The sequence below is a fragment of the Mustelus asterias genome, chromosome 11, assembly GCF_964213995.1.
Source record: "Mustelus asterias chromosome 11, sMusAst1.hap1.1, whole genome shotgun sequence".
In the NCBI taxonomy this organism is placed as follows: domain Eukaryota; kingdom Metazoa; phylum Chordata; class Chondrichthyes; order Carcharhiniformes; family Triakidae; genus Mustelus; species Mustelus asterias.
In genome coordinates, this window is record NC_135811.1 from 33,022,643 (window position 1) to 33,047,851 (window position 25,209).

At 44.1% G+C, this 25,209-nt stretch overlaps 1 protein-coding gene across 2 annotated transcripts in view; it reads right to left on the minus strand.

The window, feature by feature from the left end:
* fam53b (family with sequence similarity 53 member B) overlaps nucleotides 1-25,209 on the minus strand; it is a 130,021-nt gene that overhangs the window by 78,016 nt on the left and 26,796 nt on the right. Inside the window, exons 2-3 of one of the 2 annotated variants that reach the window (XM_078223428.1) lie at nucleotides 20,320-20,529; nucleotides 9,560-9,614 (exon numbers count right to left, since the gene is read on the minus strand). In XM_078223428.1, the coding sequence (XP_078079554.1) occupies nucleotides 9,560-9,614; nucleotides 20,320-20,397 (133 nt within the window). In that variant the 5' untranslated portion in view covers nucleotides 20,398-20,529. Of the gene's footprint in view, nucleotides 1-9,559; nucleotides 9,615-12,733; nucleotides 12,851-20,319; nucleotides 20,530-25,209 lie in introns of those variants that run through there. The other variant, XM_078223429.1, reaches the window with a different exon arrangement.

The following is a 25,209-nucleotide window of genomic DNA, read 5'->3' on the forward strand; positions in this document are numbered from 1 at the left end:
AGAGAGCATATTACAGCGGTGCAGAGGGAGGACAATTCAGAGGGGTCGTGTAACGAGTCACTGTGGGTGGAGCTCAGAAACAGGAAGGGCGCAGTCACTATGTTGGGGGTATACTACAGGCCCCCCAACAGCCCAAGGGAAGTGGAAGAACGGATATGTCAGGAGATAATGGATAGGTGCAGGAAAAATAGGGTTGTTGTAGTGGGAGACTTCAATTTCCCTGGTATAGACTGGAAATCGCGTAGGGCTGGGAGTCTGAATGGGGAGGAATTTGTAAAATGCGTACAGGAAGGTTCTTTGGAACAATATGTAGATAGCCCGACTAGAGAGGGGGCTATACTGGACCTAGTACTGGGGAATGAGCCCGGTCAGGTCTTCAAAGTTTCGGTCGGGGAACATGTGGCAAATAGTGACCACAATTCTGTTAGCTTTAGGATAGTGATGGAAAAGGATGAGTGGTGTCCCAAGTGTAAGGTGTTGGATTGGGGGAAGGCTAACTTTGGGAGAGGCTGTATGAGGGTAAATCCACATCTGGCATGTGGGAGTCTTTTAAGGAACAGTTGCTAGGGCTGCAGGATAGGCATGTGCCTGTAAAAATGAAGGATAGGAAGGGTAGGATTCGAGAACCGTGGATAACCAGGGAAATTGAGGGATTGGTCAAAAAGAAAAGAGAGGCGTACGTTAGGTCCAGGCAGCTAAAAACGGAGGGAGCTCTGGAGGAATACAAAGAAAGTAGGAAAGAACTCAAACGAGGATTTAGAAGGGCAAAAAGGGGTCACGAAATATCCTTGGCAGACAGGATTAAGGAGAATCCCAAGGCATTTTATTCATACGTTAGGAACAGAAGGGTTGTCACGGAAAAAATCAGACCTCTCAGGGACAAAAGTGGGGAATTATGCTTAGAGCCCAAAGAAGTAGGGGAGATCCTAAATGAATACTTTGCGTCGGTATTCATAAAGGAGAGGAATGTGTTGACTGGGAGTGTCTCGGAGGGGAGTGTTGACCCGTTAGAGAAAATCTCCATTACAAGGGAGGAAGCGTTAGGTTTTTTAGGGAATATAAAGACTGACAAATCCCCAGGGCCTGATGGAATCTATCCAAGGCTGCTCAGGGAGACGAGAGATGAAATCACTGGGCCTCTGACGCAAATCTTTGTCTCGTCACTGGACACAGGTGAGGTCCCAGAGGATTGGAGGATAGCTAATGTGGTCCCGTTATTTAAGAAGGATAGGAAGGATAACCCAGGAAATTATAGGCCGGTGAGCTTGACGTCCGTGGTCGGGAAGTTGTTGGAGAGGATTCTTAGAGATAGGATGTATGCGCATTTAGAAAGGAATAAACTCATTAACGATAGTCAGCATGGTTTTGTGAGAGGGAGGTCATGCCTCACTAACCTGGTGGAGTTTTTTGAAGAAGTGACTAGAATGGTTGACGAGGGAAGGGCCGTGGATGTCATCTATATGGACATTAGTAAAGCGTTTGACAAAGTCCCTCATGGTACGTTGGTGCAAAAGGTTGGATCTCATGGGATAAAGAGGGAGGTGGCTAGATGGATGGAGAACTGGCTTGGTCACAGAAGACAGTGGGTGGTAGTGAAAGGGTCTTTTTCCAGCTGGATGCCTGTGACCAGTGGTGTTCCACAGGGCTCTGTATTGGGACCTTTGCTGTTTGTGATTTATATAAACGATCTAGAAGAAGGTGTAACTGGGGTGATCAGTAAGTTTGCGGACGACACGAAAATGACTGGACTTGCAGATAGTGAGGAACATTGTCAGAGGCTACAGAAGGATATAGATAGGCTGGAAATTTGGGCAAAGAAATGGCAGATAGAGTTCAATCCAGATAAGTGTGAAGTGATGCATTTTGGTAGAACTAACGTAGGGGGGAGCTATACGATAAATGGCAGAACCATAAAGGGTGTAGATACGCAGAGGGACCTGGGTGTGCAAGTCCACAGATCCCTGAAGGTGACGTCACAGATGGAGAAGGTAGTGAATAAGGCATATGGCATGCTTGCCTTTATAGGACGGGGCATAGAGTATAAAAGTTGGGGTCTGATGTTGCAGTTGTATCGAATGTTGGTTTGGCCGCATTTGGAATACTGCGCCCAGTTCTGGTCGCCACACTACCAGAAGGATGTGGAGGCTTTAGAGAGAGTGCAGAGGAGATTTACCAGGATGTTGCCTGGTATGGAAGGGCTTAGTTATGAGGAGAGATTGGGTAAACTGGGGTTGTTCTCACTGGAAAGACGGAGGATGAGGGGTGACCCAATAGAGATGTATAAAATTATGAAAGGCATAGATAGGGTGAACGATGGGAAGCTTTTTCCCTATGGTGACGTTGATGAGGGGTCATAGGTTCAAGGTGAGGGGGGGAGGTTTAACACAGATATCAGAAGGACGTATTTTACACAGAGGGTGGTGGGGGCCTGGAATGCGCTGCCGGGCAAGGTGGTGGAGGCGGACACACTGGGAACATTTAAGACTTATCTAGGTAGCCGCATGAACGGAGTGGGAATGGAGGGATACAAAAGAATGGTCTAGTTTGGACCAGGGAGCAGCGTGGGCTTGGAGGGCCGAAGGGCCTGTTCCTGTGCTGTATTGTTCTTTGTTCTTTGAGTCAGCCATTTGGAACTGAGGTGAAGAAAAATTCCTTCATTGAGTTTTGAATCTTTGCAATTCTCTACCTCAAAGGTCTGTGGATGCTCAGTTAATCAGAGTATTCAAGACATTTAGGCACTTTGCGAATAGGGCAGGAAAGTGGCGTTGATGTGAAAGTTCAGCCATCATGTTATTAAATGGCAGAGCAAGTTGGAAGGGCTGATTGACCTACTCTCGCTCCTATTTCCTGCATTCTTGTGCTCTTAAAGCATCAATACATTCAGAAGAATAGTAAGTGCTAGAAGCTTCTTACATCTCCAAAGATGTGCATGTTCGGTGGATTGGCCATACTAAATTGACCCTTAATGTCAGGGCAGGGTGAAGATGTGTGGTTACAAGGATAGGGCCTGGGTGAGATTATTGTCGGTGCAGCTCAATGGGCCGAATGGTCTCTTTCTGCACTGTAGGTAGAACATAGAACATAGAAACCCTACAGTGCAGAAGGAGGCCATTCGGCCCATCGAGTCTGCACCAACCACAATCCCACCCAGGCCCTACCCCCACATATTTACCCGCTAATCCCATCTCGGGGACAATTTTTAACTTGGCCAATCAACCTAACCCGCACATCTTTGGATTGTGGGAGGAAACCGGAGCACCCGGAGGAAACCCACACAGACACGAGGAGAATGTACAAACTCCACACAGACAGTGACCCGAGCCGGGAATCGAACCCAGGACCCTGGAGCTGTGAAGCAGCAGTGCTAACCACTGTGCTCCCGTGCCGCCCCAAATTCTATAATTCTATATTCGCTGCAGTTCAGAAGAATGAGGGAGATCTCATAGGAACCTATAAAATTCGAACAGGACTAGCCAGGATAGATGCAGAAAGGATGTTCCTTGTGGTGGGGAGTCCAACACAAGGGGTATAGTCTAAGAATACTGGTAAACCTTTTAGGACTGAGATGAGGAGAAATTTTTCCACCCAGAGAGGGTAAGTCTGTGGAATTCACTACTACAGAAAGCAGTTGAGGCCAAAACATTGTATGTTTTCAAGAAAGAGTTAGATATAGCTCTTGGGGTGAAGGGGATCAAAGGATATGGGGGGGGGGGCGAGGGGGTTGGCAGAATCAGGCTATTGAGTTGAATGATCAGCCATGATCATAGTGAATGGCAGAGTAGGCTCGAAGGGCTGAATGGCCTACTCCCACTCTCTAATGTTTCTATGTTATCTCCAAGGAAAGTTAATAGTTGTTGCCACAGATCTCCAAGATCATTACAATTCTCTCCTTTTACCTGGAGTAGCTTATAATGTGCAAACACATATTCCAATTCAGATAAAGTCCTGGGGGGGGAACATAAAAGACATTATCATGACACAACTATTCACAATGCAAAACCAGCATGGCTTTCTGCCTAGAATTTCCCAGTCTCAAGTATCAGAATGGTGTAAAAAGGCAGCAGGATGATAGAAGATTAATTGGCATATCAAAGCTGCAATGTAATCAAATGGCAGTTTTCTCATGGAGACTGGGGAAGGAGTGATGAAGATACTAAATGAGTATTTTGCACAGAAGAGCATAATCATGGAAGTGAAAGGATTCGAGAGAAGATGGAGCAATTCGGAGAACTCTGGAAAAGGGCATAATCCAAAAAATGTTGGTGAAATTCATAAGTGGAATAAGCATCATGCTGCGGTGGAATACTAAGAGGAGTGGGAATGGCGACAGCAGATACTCTGACCACAATCCTTCCGACATCCTCAGGGTGAAATGGTGCCAGAGGGCCAGCCAGCTGTTAGCAGCACTTCTGCCAAAAAGGGAAAGATTGGATAACTGTACACATGGGTAGTGTGTAAGCTTCTAAAGGCCCCTTCATCAGGTGAGTCACCTGATGAAGGGGCAGCGCTCCGAAAGCTAGTGGCGTGTGCTACCAAATAAACCTGTTGGACTTTAACCTGGTGTTGTGAAACTTCTTACTGTGTTTACCCCAGTCCAACGCCGGTGTCTCCACATAATGAAGGATAATCAGGACAGATTTATAAAAGACAATGGCCGGACTTTTACCGGCACGAGCGGCATTCTCCGTTGGCCTCAGGCGGGATCTTACGAGCTTCAGACGGGCGAGGCAGTAAAATTCCGATAAATATGTCTCCAATTAATTTGAGAGAGATCTAAGGGGAAATAATGGCTCAGATCTTCCAAGGAGGGACAGGCATCATCGGATGTTGCTGCACTTAAACGTTTCCCAACCCGATGCTGCTCTACATTTCTTCACAGGGATTGTGAGCCCAGTCTTCCCAAAAACGCATAGCACAGTGTCCTTCAGAGAGTTCTGCTGCAGTGGAGTAGAATTGTGCAGAGGGAAGGGAGCGGAGACAGCGCAAGCCCCCTTCTTATGGTGCTGGCTGTCACCAGGTAAGTTTAAAGGTTCAGTATGAATGCTAGTGAATGAGTGAGTGAACGATGAGTGAATGGGTAAGATGGTGGGGTGGGTAAGTGGATAGAGTGGAGCAGTTGAATCGAGGGAGTAAGGAATGTTAGTCGGGTCTGGGGTCAGTTTCAGTGATTGGGTGGTGGTGGAGGTGACTAGTTCAGTCTGTAGTTGCCCAGGAGTTAGACTAGGTTTTAATCTAACATTTCCTAGGTAACTATTCAGGTAGGCACATCGGAATTGCCTCAAGGAGACATTCATAGAGGGCCCAGGAAGCAGGGAAATTGCCCATTAGAAGTTGAAAATTCCCACATAGGTCAGCACATTTCCACAGGTTCCCGATGTGCTTCTCAGTCACATGTCCAAAGATTTTGGCCAATGTGAAGTGTTTTGATAATGGGAAAGCAGGAGATGTTTTCCATACCAATTTCCATCAACGTTTCATATAACGTCACGTAGTAGATATGTCAGTAAAAATGAGGAGCACTGTTTTAAAGGAAACATGGGAGCATAGGCAGAAATTTGGCAAGAGCAAAGAAAAGAAAGAGCAATTGTTAATGGGTGTTTTACAAACTTGTTTTACAGACAAAGTGGGCAGTGGTGTTCGATAGGCATCAGGGTTAAGACTTGTTTTATTTTACCCATATTCAACACGATATCAAAATTTGCAGAAAATATATGGGGTGGGGGGGAGGCGATTCTCCCATCCCAATTTTTTAGTGCAGCGGCCAGGAGAATCTCACAGTGGGTTTCGCACATGCATTCCCACCACGATAGTATCTCCCAGTGCCGGATTTCCGGCGGCGTGAGCTTTGCACCAAAAATCAGCAAGGAGGCACGGAAATGATTTGAATGCCAATTTAAATATAATTACTGGGCCCGGGACTGAAGCCTCCGGGGCCTGTAAACATCTCCCCCCCCCCGCGACTGACGTGAAGGGGGAGGCAATTGGAGCCCCCCCAGAGGGTCAGGCGGTGGGGTGGGGTGTCCCTAGGCAGTGGCACCATGACAGTGCCAGCCTGTGTTCCCTGGCACTGGCAAAGGGGCAAAGTGCCAATGCCCAGAGGGCACCTTGGCACTCCCCATCGGGCAATCAGTGGGAGTGGGGGGGTCCCACTGCCACTCTGCAGTTGGGTGGCCAGCGATCGGGGTGAGCTGGGGAAAATCGGGACTGCGGGGGGCGTAGGCACTGCGGAGGGGGCGAGAGGGACAGGGGCTGGAGATCGGGGCAGGACGAGGAGGGTTGGGTGTCAGGACTGGACCCAGGAATGCTTAAGGGGGCGGTGATCGGGCCGTTGGCGGGGGGGGGGGGGGGGGGGGGGGGGGGGGAGAGTTGCACAGCTGGCGTTGTGGGTATCACAGAGCTGGCGAGCGATCGAGCTGGCCAGCAATCAGGAAGCCTGCAATGTGGGGCCACTGCACACGCGCCGATCTCCACACTGACAGATCGGTACATGTGCAGTGGCCTGCTCAGCGCTATGCTGCCAGCCTCCCGGGCAGAAATAAGCCCTGTCCCCTGAATTATAATGATATAGATGCTGGTGCTCTCTGCAGTGCGCAGAGTGTGGGAGATTCCTGTCTGAACTCCCACTGAAAAAAACCAACGTAAATTACTCCAGTTTTCCCGCAAATTCGACACATGGTCTATCTAATTATGCAGAAAGCTGAAGGTGGAGGGTTAGTAAATCGGGCGTTTGGATGTCACATGGAATTCAAAGGAAATTCTGCATCCTCAGTGGGCAGCAGCAGTCACGGGGGAGGAATGTGGCAATGTGCAAACTGTGTTCACCTCCTGTGAACCTCACTCCCCTTTAACACAGAGAAATGTGAAACAAGACACGGCAATGGAAGAGCTCTCTCTAACAGCCAGCACAGGTGAAATCCAAAGAAAGGCTCCTCCTGGCCATAACACGTACAAATCCGGTGTCAGGGAAATTCCTTCTTCCTCCACCAGCCAATGTGATTTTTATGAATCACTGCTGGACTTTATGTTATTTGGTTATTTCTTTGCACTTCCAATGTCTAGATTTGTTGCCACGGGAACCATAGCTGTGGTCAGGCTCTCCGACCCACCAATTTCACATTAGGTTCAAGCCCGTGTTTATGTTACACAAGGTAGAATTAGTGCAGCTTCTCCACCCTTATTTACGCAATAATAAATAGAAAGGGATTGCAGCAGACATGACCACAAGGAACCAACAATAACATGGGAATCCATGCTACATCATTGCAACGGCCTTTACTGCAGAGAAGCACACAGCCCATTTCCAAAGCTAAGGATGTACGCAGTGGCTGGCTACAGCCCCAAATATTGGAGAAATGTAGTCCCGGCACCATCATTAAAATAAAGTTTTAATTTTCATGCAAGGGAGTTACTTTTTTCTTTAAAAAAAAATCAAGGTTATACCCATTAAAACAGTTTAATCAAGCTGTAAAAAAATGTAAATCAAAATTATATTTGCCTTTCTGATGATACTGCTCCCACCTGCCCTGCCCCACTGCTACGGAAACAGGTGTACACCCTTTAAATTCAACCAGTGGCACGGTGGCACAGTGGTTAGCATTGCTGTCTCACAGTGCCAGGGACCCGCTTCAATTCCGGCCTCAGGTCACCATCTGTGTGGAGTTTGCACATTCGCCGTGTCTGCGTGGGTTTCCTCCAAGTGCTCCGGTTTCCTCCCACGCTCCAAAGATATGCAGGTCAGGTGGAATTGTCAAATAAATTATCCCTTAGTGTCCCAAGATATGTAGGTTAGATGGATTAGCCATGGGAAATGTATGGGGTTATGGGGATAGGGTGGGGAGATGGGCTGGGTAATATCAGAGAGTCAGTGCAGACTTGTTGGGACAAATGGCTTTCTGCAAAGTCGGAATTCTACAATCGCACAATTACATTGGTGCTTAGGGGTCTGATGAAGGGTCATCCTGACTCAAAACGTTAGCTCCATTCTCTCTCCGCAGATGCTGTCAGACCTGCTGAGTTTCTCCAGCATTTTATGTTTTTGTGTGAGGAATCGCTAATACCATTTTATAAAGCATCAATTCACTCCATGATGGGTTGGAATATGGTGTGGTGGTAGGTTATATATCTGACCCAAATTATTTCCCCACCCCAGCCCCCCCACCCCAAGAAAAAAGGGATGTACATTGATAGTTAAATTAACTACTGTTTTGTCTTGTTTAAAATTTGTCCAGCAAATGCAAGGTTCAACTCTCACTGATGTGTACTTAACCAATGATTTACTTGTTTCAGTAACTTGCTCTGTATTTCCAAGCAGCCAAATATTATCTTTCAGATCAAATGGCCGACACATTTTTGATGGGTTTAAGACTCAAAATATTGCTCAAAATCCATGGAGCACTAAAACCTCAGGCCTAATACCATAACAAAAAACTGGGAGCAGGCTTTTGCAATTGAAAACTTGACCTGTTTTCAGATATACGATGTTGACTGGCTGGCTCTGCAGTGCATATGGTAGTTAGGACGTGATCAGTAGTTTACACATTTACAGTTGATTGGCTTAGGGTATTGCCAGGTGCAGACAACTAGCAGGAAAATCATCATCTGCCTGAAACAATCCCATGACTCAAATTATTGAGGGGGAAGTTCCTCTTCCCGTTCAATTAAAGGGATGAGGTAGTTACACCCTTTGTTCCTGTTGACATAGTGGTTTGATATTTAGAGATTGCAATTCATCCAGTTTCGGGAGAGCAGTTGCCCCATGTTTCTTTCTCATTTTTAGACTGTCGTATGGAGGCCAGTGTCTGCGGAACTGCTGATTTTCTATGAGACTCTTCAAACCCTCAGAGGCAGCTCACGTTACTAAAATCAACTCCCTTACCCGCATAACACAATTGTAAGCCCATACTTTGCTCTACGTTGGTGTTGGGATATGGGAGGAGGGTTTGTTTATATCATGACTTGCATCCCTCTGTGACTTAGACGCACATAAAGGCAAATTCAGTGATTCTGCACTCCCCATGGGGAACAACATTTGAAGGAACACAGGTCAGAGACAGAGTTGCAATTCTATAGGACTAATTCTGATCCACATTTCCTTCAAGCGCGGTTCTATTCTGGGAGCGTGGAATTGCCAACTTAACTCCACAGTTTCAAAACACTCTAGTGGTGCCTTGTCACAGGGGCTTCAAAATCTGTGTTCCATCTAAAGCTTTGTGGTCCTCATAATGTTTTTGTGTAATATTGCACATAACTCCAAAGGATCTTTCCACTATCTTTAGTGCTAGGATTCAAACGCTCCACACAAAGAAAAGGGCTCCAATCATTTCCTTTCAGAACCAGAACTCTTCATGTCCAGAAAACGTCTCTTATCAACACCCACGAAAACAGAATAAACTCCAGAGGAAACAAACATCATGTGCATAGCATTTAAGTTGATGGAATTAGCCTCCCTTACTAATTTTATTACAGGGAGCTCACACGCACATGAGCAAAGTGTTACCATTGGCACAAATAATGGACGTTTGACCAAGCGTTCTAATGAACCAATCATTCCTACACTTACCCATGATTCCACATGAGAGGAGAGTAGGCCCTTTACTCATCTTCTTTGGAAGGTGCTGAAAACAATTTAGGAAATGTCGTTAAGCCAGAATTTCTACTAACCATCAGCTTAAAAAGAGGTTTTTTTTAAATATAGAAAAAGCACTTACAGGTAGGTGACTAAAAAAATGCATTAAAAAAATTACAATTATATCATGAGATCAACCAATCACAACTGAGGAGAAAAGACAGGTAATTGACAAAATTACTTACGTAACTTTGACATTTTACAGCCAGTAAAATTACCCAATCACAACAAAACAATTGTATCATGTGACTGCATGATATTATGACACCACTAACTGACTTGATTTTGAATATCACCAATGTGAGAACTTTTAAATAAGCAACTTATTTTTAAAAGGAGTGCGAAGCCACAAAAAATAAATCTTTCAAAAGATAAGTCTTTATTTGGCACACTGTATTCTGTTTAGAACATATGCTTGATTTTCAGTAACAGATGGTTATCACTTTTTAAGCACAGTTTTGAATCTTAGGTCCAGAAGCTGAATCTTTTTGTGTGTTCTTCATCTAAAGCAGTGCATACGCAACAAGCTAACACTTAATCATCCAGCTATTAGAATGAACATACATTTGTGCGACATTACCAAATTATCTTTAAAGCGGCAAATATTGCAACAGACAAGACCCAAACTGTTTGCAGATTAAAAAACAACTGAGACCTTCATTTACAGTAAGAAGTCTCACAACACCAGGTTAAAGTCAAACAGGTTTATTTGGAATCATGAGTTTTTGGAACATTGCTCCTTCATCAGGTGACTCACCTGATGAAGGGGCAGTGCTCGGAAAGCTCGCGATTCCAAATAAACCTGTTGGACTTTAACCTGGTGTTGTGAGACTTCTTACTGTGCTCACCCCAATCCAATGCTAGCATTTCCACATCATGACCTTCATTTACAAACAGGCAGAACTATGAAGCCTAATAATCAGCATGCATATGCAAACAATACCATACAAGCATACAAAAAGAATCAGTAACAGGACAATTATCCTCTACCATCTAATAGAGTTTAGGGATGTTAAATGGCATGCACTTGTTATAGTGGGTGGAATTTAACTTTTCTGTTGTGTGCTACTGGAACCTACATTGACCCTTATGCAGTGCTTAGATTTCCGAGGTGTTTTGCTTGGTTAACACAATTGTTTTTTTTAATTCATTCATGGGATGTAGGCGTCGCTGGCTGGGCCGGCATTTATTGTTCATCCCCAAGGGCACTGGGGCTAACTGCATTGCTGTGGATCTGGAGTCACATGTAGGCCAGACCAGGCAAGGACAGCAGATTTCCTTCCCTAAATTAGTGAACTAGATGGGTTAATGACAATTGACAATGGTTTCATGGTCATCATTAGACTTTTAATTCCAGATATTTATTGAATTCAAATTTCACCATCTGCCATGGTGGGATTCGAACTGGAGTCCCCAGAGCATTACCCTGGATCTCTGGTCCAGCGACAATACCACTATGCCACGGCCTCCCTCTTGTTGCAGGAATTCATGCACTGTTTCAAGCACTCTGATTGATATGCTTTAGGAATTAAAACCACATTTCTCTGCTCCAAAGATCAGAAATCAAGGAACTGGAACAGCTGATCCAAAGCAGACCAGACTCCATGGCCTGGACTTTCACTGAGCTGGGACAATGTGAGAATGTTAAAAACAGTTGACATGACTCCAGCGTTCCAATCTCCATTCCCATTTCAAGCAGCTTCTACCAGTATGGGGTAAGGATGTGAGGCAGCCTGTCCAACACAGCACTGCTGTTGTTGGCGCTATTGTAGCAGTGGACAGTTTAAATCCTGCCCCTGCACCCCACCACCAGTAAAATTGATCTAGTAAACATTGGTTCCACTTTTGGACAGAAGCCCAAAGTAAACATTTAGTATAACAAAAGCAGATTGCTCACAAACTTGACCTCAATAGTCACTGACAGTATAAAAGGAGAAACTCTCCTATCTGAGATTTTCCCTAATTTATCACATGCTGCTGAACCCAAATTTATGAAGTGATGTCTATCTATTTAAACTCCTGTTAACAAGAGACACAATTCCAAGTGGTTGCACTGTCTATAAGAAGGCTCCACATGAGAGCCGGTGCCTGAAGCATTTTCCCTTGTGTCCTGCATAGTTCTGTTTTGAACCGACACAGGATAATGGGGTGAAGTCGCTTTTTCTGTGTGGTCAGAAAGCCAGAGTGTGAAATTCTATCATAATCTCTAAATGTCAGGGTCTACTGCTCTGACTTTGCAGTGAATTAAAAGGAAATTTAATTCTGGATAATGTGACTTGAAGACTTCGAAATTACTGTCACTAATATTAGCAGACAAATGGTTAACATTTGTGTCACAGTCGATTCTCTGCAACTTTAACTGAAGTTTAATTTATTTATTTAAACTAAATAGATAAGTGCTTTGGTTAAATTCCTGGCAAAAGAGTGTCAAAGACCAGTGTTAAGGACTTCTTTGTCAATGCCTCCAAGTGTAGTTTCTAGGCATAAGTAAAATTAGTGATGAAAAATTCCATTTAATCCAGTCAGCTTGCTTTGTCAACAAGGTCCAGATACTGTCCAGGAACTGGGGGAAGGTTTCGCACTTCAACATTCAGGCAGAACAGTTTGGCAAAACTGAAGTCCTAATTGCAAACCCGGACACAAGCGGCTGACAATTTAATGAACGGAAAATCATGAGCAACTTGTGCCCAAGTCTGTGATGAATGTTTCCACCTTGCCAAGCTTCCGTGCCAAGGCACTGAAGAGGAAAATCTGCCCTTGTTGTGACCGTTGAATAGATTTTCCGTCATGTGCATGAATGCAGCCGAAATATTGCACCTGTCCGACTAAGGCATGGCCAATCTAGTCAAATCTTCCAGAGTTGATAAGCAGAGTTACTCATTGATTTTGAGTTTCAGTCATTCAATCCACCCAGTCTGTGAGCTCACACACTTAGAGGTGGCAAATCTGGCACTGCTGCAACTAGTTAAAGTAACACTATAACCTTTTAAGGAGAAAAGTACTTTTGCGTAGCAAAAGGAAGTTCAGAATTTTGGAGCGTCCGTGCAGAGGATAAATCAGTTTATTTCAGGACCTTTTGTACAATCTACAATCAAAATGTGAACTTACCTAACTGATCTCTCGACAGATGCCGCCTGACCTGCTGAGTTTCCCCAATATTTTGTATTTGTATTTTTCTTTCACATTCCCAGTGTCAATTATTTTTGCATCAAAGGGCTGTTCAGATTGACAAATGAAGCAGTTTAGATATATACAACGGAAGAGAAGGAAAAGGAGGCTTGCCCTCCACTGTACCCTTGCACAAGTTTAAGATTCTTGTTTGTGACTGGAGTATGCAACTTCAGAGTTAACATGAAATTCAATGGTATTCTTCTCCTTCTTGAGCCCCCTGCCTGAAGGCAGGTCTATCCCACAATGCTGCAATCTCCACCACAGATATGGTGAAGCAGGTCCCAATTCCATCCCAGCCAGAAAATGGATCACATCGAAAGCTGTTGGCACCAGTCTGATCCACACCGGATGTCCAGCCAGTCGGGCCAAGTGGTCTGAGATGCTGTGGCAACATACACCTTTAATTGAATGTTCTCATCAGGAACTATGGATAGGTGGTGGTAGAGGTTCCAATTTCTTTCCTGGTCATGGTTGACCAGGAATCTCTCCCACCACTGCCATTGGTAAACATTAGAAGGATTCACAAGTTGACACTCAACTTGTTTGGCCATGCTATGAACACTCCTTCCTTGGCCATCAAGTCCTTGAGTGGGACTTGAGTATGAAAATTCTGTGTGTTACCTGCTGCACCAAAGACCTACTCAATTATGTTATGGTCATTCAGTATGTGGATGGCCTGACTAGAGAGGGGGCAAAACTTGACCTCCTCTTGGGAAATAAGGAAGGGCAGGTGACAGAAATGTTAGTGAGGGTTCGCTTTGAAACCAGTGACCATAATTCTATTGGTTTTAAGATAGCTATGGAGAATGATAGGTCTGGCCCAACAGTTAAAATTCTAAATTCGGGCAAGGCCAATTTTGATGGTATTAGGCAGGAACTTTCAAAAGTTAATTGGGGGAGTCTGTGGGAAGGCAAAAGGACGTCTAGTAAGTGGCACGCTTTCAAAAGTGTGTTAACCAGGGTTCAGGGTAAACACATTCCTCTTAGAGTGAAGGGCAAGGCTGGCAGAAGTAGGGAACCCTGGATGACTCAGGATATTGAGGCCCTGGTCAAGAAGAAGAAAGAGGCACGTGACATGCACAGGTAGCTGGGATCAAGTGAATCCCTTGAAGAGTATAGGGAGTGTAGGAGTAGAGTAAAGAGAAAAATCAGGAGGGCAGACAAGGCAAAGAAGAATCCAAAGAGCTTCTACAAATACATAAAGGGCAAAAAAGTAACTAGGGAGAGAGTAGGACCTCTTAAGGATCAACAAGGTGATCTATGTGCGGATCCACAAGAGATGGGTGAGATCCTAAATGAATATTTCTCAACAGTATTTACTATTGAGAAAAACATGGATGTTAGGGAACTTGGGGAAATAAATAGTGATGTCTTGAGTAGTGTACATATTACAGAGGAGGAGGTGCTGGAAGTCTTAAAGCGCATCAAGGTAGATAAATCCCCGGGACCTGATGAAGTGTATCCCAGAGCATCCTGGGAGGCTAGGGAGGAAATTGCAGGTCCCCGAGCCGAGATATTTGAATCATCGATTGTCACGTGTGAGGTGCCTGAAGATTGGAGAGTGGCAAATGTTGTGCCTTTGTCTAAAAAGGGCTGCAGGGAAAAGCCTGGGAACTACAGGCCAGTGAGCCTCAGATCTGTGGTGGGTAAGTTGTTGGAAGGTATTTTGAGAGACAGGATCTACAGGTATTTAGAGACGCAAGGACTGATTAGGGACAGTCAGCATGGCTTTGTGAGTGGAAAATCATGTCTCACAAATTTGATTGAGTTTTTTGAAGGGGTAACCAAGAAGGTAGATGAAGGCAGTGCAGTTGATGTTGTCTACGTGGACTTTAGCAAGGCCTTTGACAAGGTACCGCATGGTAGGTTGTTGCATAAAGTTAAATCTCATGGGATCCAGGGTGAAGTATCTAAATGGATACAAAATTGGCTTCTTGACAGAAGCCAGAGGGTGGTTTTTCAAACTGGAGGCCTGTGACCAGCGGTGTGCCTCAGGGATCAGTGCTGGGTCCACTGTTATTTGTCATTTATATTCATGATTTGGATGAGAATATAGGAGGCATGGTTAGTAAGTTTGCAGATGACACTAAGATTGGTGGCATAGTGGACAGTGAAGAAAGTTATCTCCAATTGCAACGGGATCTTGATCAATTGGGCCAGTGGGTTGACGAATGGCAGATGGAGTTTAATTTAGACAAATACGAGGTGATGCATTTTAGTAGATTGAACCAGGGCAGGACTTACTCAGTTAATGGTAGGGCGTTGGGGAGAGTTACAGAACAAAGAGATCTAGGGGTACATGTTCACAGCTCCTTGAAAGTGGAGTCACAGGTGGACAGAGTGGTGAAGAAGGCATTCGGCATGCTTGGTTTCATCGGTCAGAACATTGAATACAGGAGTTGGAATGTCTTGTTGAAGTTGTACAAGACATTGGTAAGGCCACACTTGGAATACTGTGTGCAATTCTGGTCACCCTAGTATAGAAAGGATATTATTAAACTAGAAAGAGTGCAGAAAAGATTTACTAGGATGCTACCGGGACTTGATGGATTGAGTTATAAGGAGAGGCTGGATAGACTGGGACTTTTTTCTCTGGAGTGTAGGAGGCTGAGGGGTGATCTTATGGAGGTCTATAAAATAATGAGGGGCACAGATCAGCTGGATAATCAATATCTTTTCCCAAAGATAGGGGAGTCTAAAACTAGAGGGCATAGGTTTAAGGTGAGAGGGGAGAGATACAAAAGTGTCCAGATGGGCATTGTTTTCACACAGGAACAAGCTGCCAGAGGTAGTAGTAGAGGCGGGTACAATTTTGTCTTTTAAAAAGCATTTAAATAGTTACATGGGTACGATGGGTATAGAGGGATATGGGCCAAATGCGGGCAATTGGGATTAGCTTAGGGGTTTTAAAATAGAAAGGGCGGCATGGACAAGTTGGGCCGTAGGGCCTGTTTCCATTCTGTAAACCTCTATGACTCTATGATCACTATTTCCGAGAGGATCTCCTACTGTGCACAAGCCAGTGGTGCAGGATGGATCACAGAAAAATTACTGGAGCACATAAATGCTTTATCCAAAGGCAGTTGATAAAATAGGGTGCAAAAAAAATATAGCATGAATTATCCTATATATTGTATCTATTGATCATGTACCTATTGTGCAGCAAACCAATCCTGTACATCATTGGCACACAATAAAAAGATACAGAAGGATAGCTCCCAATGCTATCAGAATAGGACAACATGGCAAACACAGTCAACATCAGACAACGAAGATAAAAAGATCCAGCAGAATTCAAAAGCAAGAATGAAAGACCAAATTCTGAGAGGCAGAACCTAATGGAAAAGCTGCTTAAAAGTTAAACTATTCAGATATATCTTACTTCCTACAAATCACATCATTAGCTGCAGGAGCAGTAAACCTTTTCTGATGTTTTGGCAAACACAATGTTGCTCTTTATCAGAAAGATCAGAATCATAGATCATAGATTCTCTACTATGCAGAAGGAGACCATTCAGCCCATTGAGTCAGCATCTTACCCAGGCCCTATCACCATATCCCCACATATCTACCCCATTAATCCCCCAAACTTACACATTTTGGGACACTAAGGAGGAAGTTAGCATGGCCAATCCACCTCACCTGCACATCTTTGGACAGTGGGAGGAAACAGGAGCACCCTGGAGGAAACCTTCGCAGACATGGGGAGAATGTGCAAACTCCACACAGACAGTAACCCAAGGCTGGAATCGAACCCAGGTCCCTGGAGCTGTGAGGCAGCAGTGCTAACCACTGTGCCACCATGCCGCCCTTTAAAACCAAAATATCATATCAGTGATGTTCCTTCATGAAAGCTTAATGCTGAACACTACAGGGGAATCAGAAGCGAGAACTTACTGGATCAAAATCACTGGGCTCACATCAATGGACCAACTAATGATAAAGTTGTTCTTCAACATGCAATACCACATGCATCATTTTTGTTTAGCGAGGTTCACATTGTGATAGTTCAGCACCTATCCTAACTTTGTGGCCTTGATTATCAATGTCTTTTCTATTCAGTTTGGTCGATCAAAAAAAATTGCAATCAACATTTCCACTGCTAAGATAATGCCACCACCCAGGAATATAACTCACCTGAAGCCCTGCTATGTTTTGATGAAAACAAAAAATTTGTAGCTCAGCTTTATTTTAAATAAGATACAAATGAAAAATAACGAACTTTTCACAATTTATAGACAGGAAGTGTGAATAAGCCTGGCACCGCAAACTTCCATAATACTTCAGTGTTGTCATACACTGTATTCCAGAGACATTTCTGACATTGCTTCACTGCTAGACTGAACTTCAGCCAGTCACAGTACAAATATAATTCGATACAAGTTTGTGCGGAACCGTTAGAAATGGCGGAGCTGCTTAATGAATACTTTACCTCGGTATTCACGGTGGAAAGGGATCTGGGTGGTTGTACTGCTGGTTTGCGGTGGACAGAAAGGATCGAGCATGTGGACATAAAGAAAGAGGATGTGTTGGAACTATTGAATGGCATCAAGGTTGGTAAGTCGCCGGGACCGGATGGGATGTACCCCAGGTTACTGTGGGAGGCGAGGGAGGAGATTGCGGAGCCTTTGGCGATGATCTTTGCATCGTCGATGGAGACGGGAGAGGTTCCGGAGGATTGGAGGATTGCAGATGTGGTCCCTATATTCAAGAAAGGGAACAGGGACAGCCCGGGTAATTACCGACCGGTGAGTCTAACCTCAGTGGTTGGTAAGTTGATGGAGAGGATCCTGAGAGACAGGATTTATGATCATCTAGAGAAGTTTAGTATGATCAAAAGTAGTCAGCACGGCTTTGTCAAGGGCAGGTCGTGCCTTACGAGCCTGGTTGAGTTCTTTGAAAATGTGACCAAACACATTGACAAAGGAAGAGCGGTGGATGTGGTCTATATGGACTTCAGCAAGGCGTTCGATAAGGTCCCCCATGCAAGACTTCTTGAGAAAGTGAGAGGGCATGGGATCCAAGGGGCTGTTGCCTTGTGGATCCAGAACTGGCTTGCCTGCAGAAGGCAGAGAGTGGCTGTGGAGGGGTCTTCCTCTGCATGGAGGTCAGTGACCAGTGGAGTGCCCCAGGGATCTGTTCTGGGACCCTTGCTGTTTGTCATTTTCATAAATGACCTGGATGAGGAAGTGGAGGGATGGGTTGGTAAGTTTGCTGACGGCACCAAGGTAGGTGGTGTTGTGGATAGTTTGGAGGGATGTCAGAAGTTGCAGCGAGACATAGATAGAATGCAAGACTGGGCGGAGAAGTGGCAGATGGACTTCAACCCGGATAAGTGTGTGGTGATCCATTTTGGCAGATCCAATGGGATGAAGCAGCAGTATAATATGAAGGGTACCATTCTTAGCAGTGTAGAGGATCAGAAGGACCTTGGGGTCCGGGTCCATAGGACTCTTAAATCGGCCTCGCAGGTGGAGGATGCGGTCAAGAAGGCGTACGGCGTACTGGCCTTCATTAATCGAGGGATTGAGTTTAGGAGTCGGGAGATAATGCTGCAGCTTTATAGGACCCTGGTTAGACCCCACTTGGAGTACTGCGCGCAGTTCTGGTCACCTCATTACAGGAAAGATGTTGAAGCCATTGAAAGGGTGCAGAGGAGATTTACAAGGATGTTGCCTGGATTGGGGGGCATGCCTTATGAGGATAGGTTGAGGGAGCTTGGTCTCTTCTCCCTGGAGAGACGAAGGATGAGAGGTGACCTGATAGAGGTTTACAAGATGTTGAGAGGTCTGGATAGGGTAGACTCTCAGAGGCTATTTCCAAGGGCTGAAATGGTTGCTACGAGAGGACACAGGTTTAAGGTGCTGGGGGGTAGGTACAGAGGAGATGTCAGGGGTAAGTTTTTCACTCAGAGGGTGGTGGGTGAGTGGAATCGGCTGACGTCGGTGGTGGTGGAGGCAAACTCGTTGGGGTCTTTTAAGAGACTTCTGGATGAGTACATGGGATTTAATGGGATTGAGGGCTATAGATAGGCCTAGAGGTGGGGATGTGATCGGCGCAACTTGTGGGCCGAAGGGCCTGTTTGTGCTGTGGCTTTCTATGTTCTATGTTCTATGATAATGTTCAAATTAAATAGCAAATACTGACCTCATTCGGACCTGCCAACAGATTAGTCTGCATTAAGCCACTGGAAGTGGGATTGAGAATGACATTGTAAAGTTGGTCGAAGTGTTGCACCAGAAGCACCATAGCTTCTTCTCTGCTGCCATCAGACTTTTGAATGGACCTACCCTGTATTAAGCTGATCTTTCTCTATACCCTATCTGTAACTGTAACACTACATTCTGCACTATCCCCTTTCCTTCTCCCCTACGTACTCTACGAACAGTTTGCTTTGTCTGTATAGCACATAAGGAACAATACTTTTCATTGGATCCTAATACACGTGACAATAATAAATCAAATCAAAATGTTGCAGAAAATAAATGATTTAACTGCACATATCCTGCTTTAGACTCACATTTCCAACAAACTTTGTATAATTTTCTTTGTCATTTTAAGAATATTTGCCATCAATCAGTTGCTGAGAAATGCCATTTGTTGTCATTAAACAAAGTCCATCCTCCTGCCCCTCAATTTGAATCGAACTGGAGTGATATTGGAAATTAATGAAAACAGCCTTATGTTTTTGAGACTATTTGTAAGAGAGCCCATAAATAAAGATGAATTTGGAAGCATTCACATTCAGTGTTGTCTTTGCATAACCCCTATAGGATAATGATTAACTCAGTTTATCTATACAGATGTAATCCTAGAGCAACTCAGTTTAGAACGTACATTGGGCCAATGGGACAACCGCATAGACTCACCATTTAGAGAATGAATAAACACTCCCATTTTGTGGGAAAATAGATGCGCTGGCCAACTCACATAAATATTGGTGGCAAAACTGTCAACGTTAAATATTTGCTGCAGATGGAATTTCAGCACGGAGCAATATTTCTACCACTGATAAAAGTTCAACTGTTAGTTTAAATAAATTCCCCAAGAAAGCCCACATCGAATGCCTTTGTAAGGCTTTCCTTAAATGTTGGCACTGTTCTGTCATCTACCACCAGTTACAAATGTGAGAAATTTCATTTAAACTAACTTTTCTGAACTTAGTATTTCAGAGGCTGCGCCAAGGATCAGTGTAGCAGCTATGATTACGATAAGATTGTAGTTCTGATTTTGGAAATAACAGGGTGCTTTAAGTATCAATACTGACGGGGGTAAAAACTGAAGCCATCCCAAATGAGGTCAAACTAAACTTCTCAGTGAAAACTGGCTTGAAATTAAATTTACACATTAGTAGTTGCACCACAGAAGAGAAAATCCCAGAAATACAACACGAGGATTTCTAAAGAATCCAATATTGCACAATACAATGTAGGCAACTTCTGAAACTATTTATATCGGATGTTCAAAGTAAATGTTATTTTTCAAAATATGATCCACATATTAGACTTAATTAATAAGCTTACCAATTCAGAGTTGAAGGTGTTGCATATACCATAATCCAAGCCCTTGTTTTCCAGACCTTTGGTTAAAAGAGTCACCATGGTAACATAGTCAACTCTCTGAATCCATTACACTGTGGGCAGCAGTCTGTAGGTATCATTTTAAGCCACATCTTCCATTTCAGGTCACCACGAGAGCTAGTTGTGAGTATACTACTGCAATGCTCTTCATAACTGTCCAATACCACAAACGAGAGAAAAAGAGAAGGGTACAGGTGAGTTTTGTGTACAATATATCAAAAACTTGAAGAATTAAATATCTGCTGAACATTTATTTCCTCCCTCCTTCTACCCCCCCCCCCCCTCCCCCCACCACCACTCCTCCCTGTCACCACCCTCAGCACATTGTGCATTATGTCTCAGGCAAGATTTGTCAAGTGACTTGTATTCAGATCTCTTGGCAACTCTGCTCTCTAACCATCTGCAACTCATCAATAAATAAGAGTTCAGTGCAGCATCCCCATGAAACTTCATTCCTGTTTGGGAGGTGACTGGCTTCTACTGTGTCCTCTTAGTGTCGTGACTGAGGTCAGGGAATCAACGTTTGGTGAATCACAAGCATGAACCAGATCCTAAACTCGGTGCCACAGCCTTGTTTGTATGTTGTGTCTTTCCATGCCTGCATTGGAATAAAGGCTGAGGCCAGTTGCTAAACAGAATAGATGGGAATTATTGACGTGAAAATACTGCAACACATTTCTACATTTGATTCCATTGACGTCCTAAGGTATTTAATTGGAAATCAGACATGTTACATCCAACTTCACGCCAAGTATACTAGCACTACAATTTTATTTGCACCCGCCTTGTTTAATTCATGTAACACAGGTAATAGTGAGTTCATATTTTAGGAAAGCAGATGTGATACTTTGCTCATGCAGGATGTTTGGTGATCTGTGTGCAGACATTTTCCTACGGTGAGATTTCTATATTTTTTCAACTTAATTTGAACCCTAATAGGTTCATTGTTAAAATCAATGAGTTCAGTTGAAGTGATGAAATTGAAGTACTGCTAACCATCTTCTTTATTCTGTCTCCTCCGCCCTCACCTCCATCAGTGTGAGGAGTTCATGGATATTTTTGTCATTAAGATTGAGATCATACAATCCAAAGATGTGCGGGTTAGGTTGATTGGCCAGGTTAAAAATTGCCCCTTAGAATCCTAAAATGCGTAGGTTAGAGGGATTAGCGGGTAAATATGTGGGGGTAGGGCCTGGGTGGGATTGTGGTCGGTGCAGACTCGATGGGCCGATTGGCCTCCTTCTGCACTGGAGGGATTCTATGATTCATAATCAGCTGCCTTTGCCATATTTTCCCCTTCCTCCAGCCCACAGGGCTAAATTTCCTCTGAACTTCCCCCTGCCCAAGCACTGAACTAACATCTTTCTCTAGGTTCTCTCCCATCTCCTTGGTGCCTTGTCTGAGCTCACTTTGTCTACGAGACTTGTCTTCTGTTCCCTCAATCCTGTCCCCTAATTGATCATCCAATTTCCTTTCTTGGTCCGCATGTTAGTTTCTCTTTGAACATTGTCTCTTTCTTTTAAATCTGTCATCATCAACCTTTCTCCTCAAAAAAAAAATTCCTTGACCTCCATCGTCCATCTCAAACCTCCCCGGGCATGTTACTGCCTCCCAAATCTGTGTCCATCATTCCCTGGGCTGCATGCTCGAGTCCCGCCAATCTAATTCCCAACCATCACAATATTAAAACAGCTCTTATCAAAGAACAGTGCAGCACAGGAACAGGCCCTTCAGCCCTCCAAGCCTGTGCCGATCACATTGTCCTATCTGGACCAATCACCTGTATCAAAGTCACAAATGACACCCTCTGTCACTGGAACAAAGATAAATTTCTCCTCCTCGTCCTGTCTGCAGCCTTGGTCGCAGTTCACCACACCATCCTCCTCCAATGCCTCTCTGCGGTCATCCTGCTGGTGCCATTTTTATCAATCTATTCCTACGCAGAATCTTATTTGTAATGGCTTTCTGCTCTCACACCATTACTTCTGGACACTCCCTATCCTGGAGCCTTTCCCATTTCTCATCTACAACTCCTCATCAGTGACTTCATCCAAAAACACATTAGATTTCATGCATGTGCTGATAACACCCAGCTCTAACTCCTCTACTGATGTTAAATTATCTGATGTCTTACCCAGCACCCAGTGCTGAATGAGCAGATATTTTCTCCAATTAAATATTTGCAAGATTGAAGCCATTGTTTTTGGTCTCTGCTCCAATTCCTAACTAAGAAGTTTAACAACACCAGGTTAAAGTCCAACAGGTTTATTTGGTTGTGGCTTTTGCTACCAAATAAACCTGTTGGACTTTAACCTGGTGTTGTTAAACTTCTTACTGTGTTTACCCCAGTCCAACGCCGGCATCTCCACATCAATTCCTAGCTACCATCTCTCTGTAACAGACTGAGACCTTTTAGCCTGTCAATGCCAATTGGTATCAAACTTGATCCCAAGAGGAGTTTTCAACTATATATTTCCACCTTTGCGATATTGTCTGAATTCATTCATTTCAGCTTATCCGCTGTAGAAACCCTCATTCATGTCTTAGTTAGTTATCGCTCCACTTAACTATTCCAATGCAGTCCTGGCTAGTCTCCCACATTTTACCTTCCTTAAACTCAAGGTCAAGCAAACTCTGTCGCCTGTGTCTTAACTCACACCAAGTCCCGTTCACCTACCATCGCAGAGTTTGCTGACCTACAGTGGCTCCCAGACAAGCAATTGATTGTAAAATTCCCATCCTGGTTTTCAAATTCTTCCATGGTCTCACCCCTCCCTATCTCTGTAATCTTCCCTAGACCCACAATCCTCTCTCAGATACCTGCACTCTTCTAACTCTGGCCCCCTGTGCATTCCAAATTATGATCGCTCCACCATTGGTAGCCTAGGCCTCTGGAATATCCTCACTATTAGTCTCCACCTCACTTTCCCCCTGAAGACACTCTTTAAATCCTCTCTCTTTGACCTGACTTTTGGTCATCTGATCAAATATCTCCTTATTTGGCTTGGTATCATATTTTGTTTGAAAATGCTTCTGAGAAGCATCTGGAGACATTTTATTCGATTAAAGGCGTGGTATAAATATGAGTTATTGTTGTGGGATGCCACATTCAAAACAGCCCACAGACAAAAGAGTTGACTGCTCAAACTGTAACTGAGCCCCAGTGATGAACCTCTGTCTGGCAACGCTTATAAGATATTGTGCATCAAAATTCAGAATTGCCTATTAAAGATACTCCACTGCCTTTGGAATTTTATCAAAATAATAACTTGTTAAGTTCCCAAAATTGAGGATGTTGCTTATTGCTTACCGTAGATAGCAAATCATTGCTTACACTCAGTAAATATACAACATTTGAACTGAAGTTCTAAAAGTTCAGTTAGAAATCTGTAGAAAGGGTGATTTTCTGGCAGGATATGTTGACTGTGTCAAATGTAAATTAACATGCATAGCAGGATTGCCTTCCACAGAAACTATGCCTTGAGTGGGTTTTGAAGAAAACTTGGACCTCATACTTAAATAATCTGCCTATCATTGGATTAATCAGTTTGGTTTGAAAGTGGAGGTGCACATACTTTGTTTGCCAAGTGTCAACAGAATAATAAAAAAGCTCAAAAGCTCGAAGTTTAAAAATTCCTATCGCCATCATAGGAAAGAAGCCAGCTTTCTAACAGAGGTTGAATCAGTCTGTTTGTATATTCATGCATATTTGAAGAGTTTCCAGGGAAAGCATGGTTCTCTAACCACCACTGGGGTTTGCTAGGCTTTGCTAGAATAAGATTTGATTTTTCACTCGTTAAAAACTAAGATTCTTCTCTGCGATATCCACATTAGTTGGATTCATGTGCTCACCAGATGCCAGAACTGAAGAATCTGCACGCAGAGAGCAAAATGGAGCAGAAATAAATTTTGACTGAAGAGCAAGGCTTTCAAAGCACACATTCCTTTTGCAACTGTATTCATGCTGGAAGCCTCCAAATGATTTAGGACAGGGCCAAGACAAGAGCAGCAATGGATGATACTCACGCACTGACGAATGGAACTATGGCAATATGTCAAATGGGCAAACTACAAAGATCAACAGGATGCAAAACACTGCAAGAAACACCAGAAAAGACAGTATGAACACCCCAAGAATTAGGCCAGCCAAATGAACAAGCATTCTGCTGCAAGTGCAGTTAAAATTAAAGTTTATCTATTCGTCACAAGTAGGCTTACATTCACACTGTAATGAAGTTAGTGTGAAAATCCCCTCGTCGCCACACTCTGGTACCTGTTCGGGTACACGGAGGGAGAATTTAGCATGGCCAATGCACCTGACCAGCACGTCTTTGGACTGTGGGAGGAGACCGGAGCACCTGGAGGAAACCCACACAGACACAAGGAGATAGTGCAAGCTCCCCACAGACAGTGGCCCAAGCCAGGAATTGAACCTGGGTCCCTGGCACCGAGAAGCAGCAGTGCTAACCACTGTGCCACCGTGCCACCCACACAAACAAAGAACCTCGGGAAAAGAATTATTAAATGGGAACATACAGATAGAGAGAGATTACATGCTGCTAATGAATAGTTGATCCACTGGAAGGAACACATTCATAAAGTGTTCGAGAGGCCAACCCTGCATTGGTGGTTGGGTAAAGGTCCCATTTTTACAGAATGTCATTCTGTTTCTGCTCGCATGGGAGCATTGGAGATCACATCACACCATAAACTCAAGCGTACTGTTCCCAAGTTTATGGAATTTGGACATTCGGACTAGAGATTCCAGGTAATGGTGACTATACAGTCGAACCAACAATTCCTGATGGACATAGATTTCCTTTACCAATAATA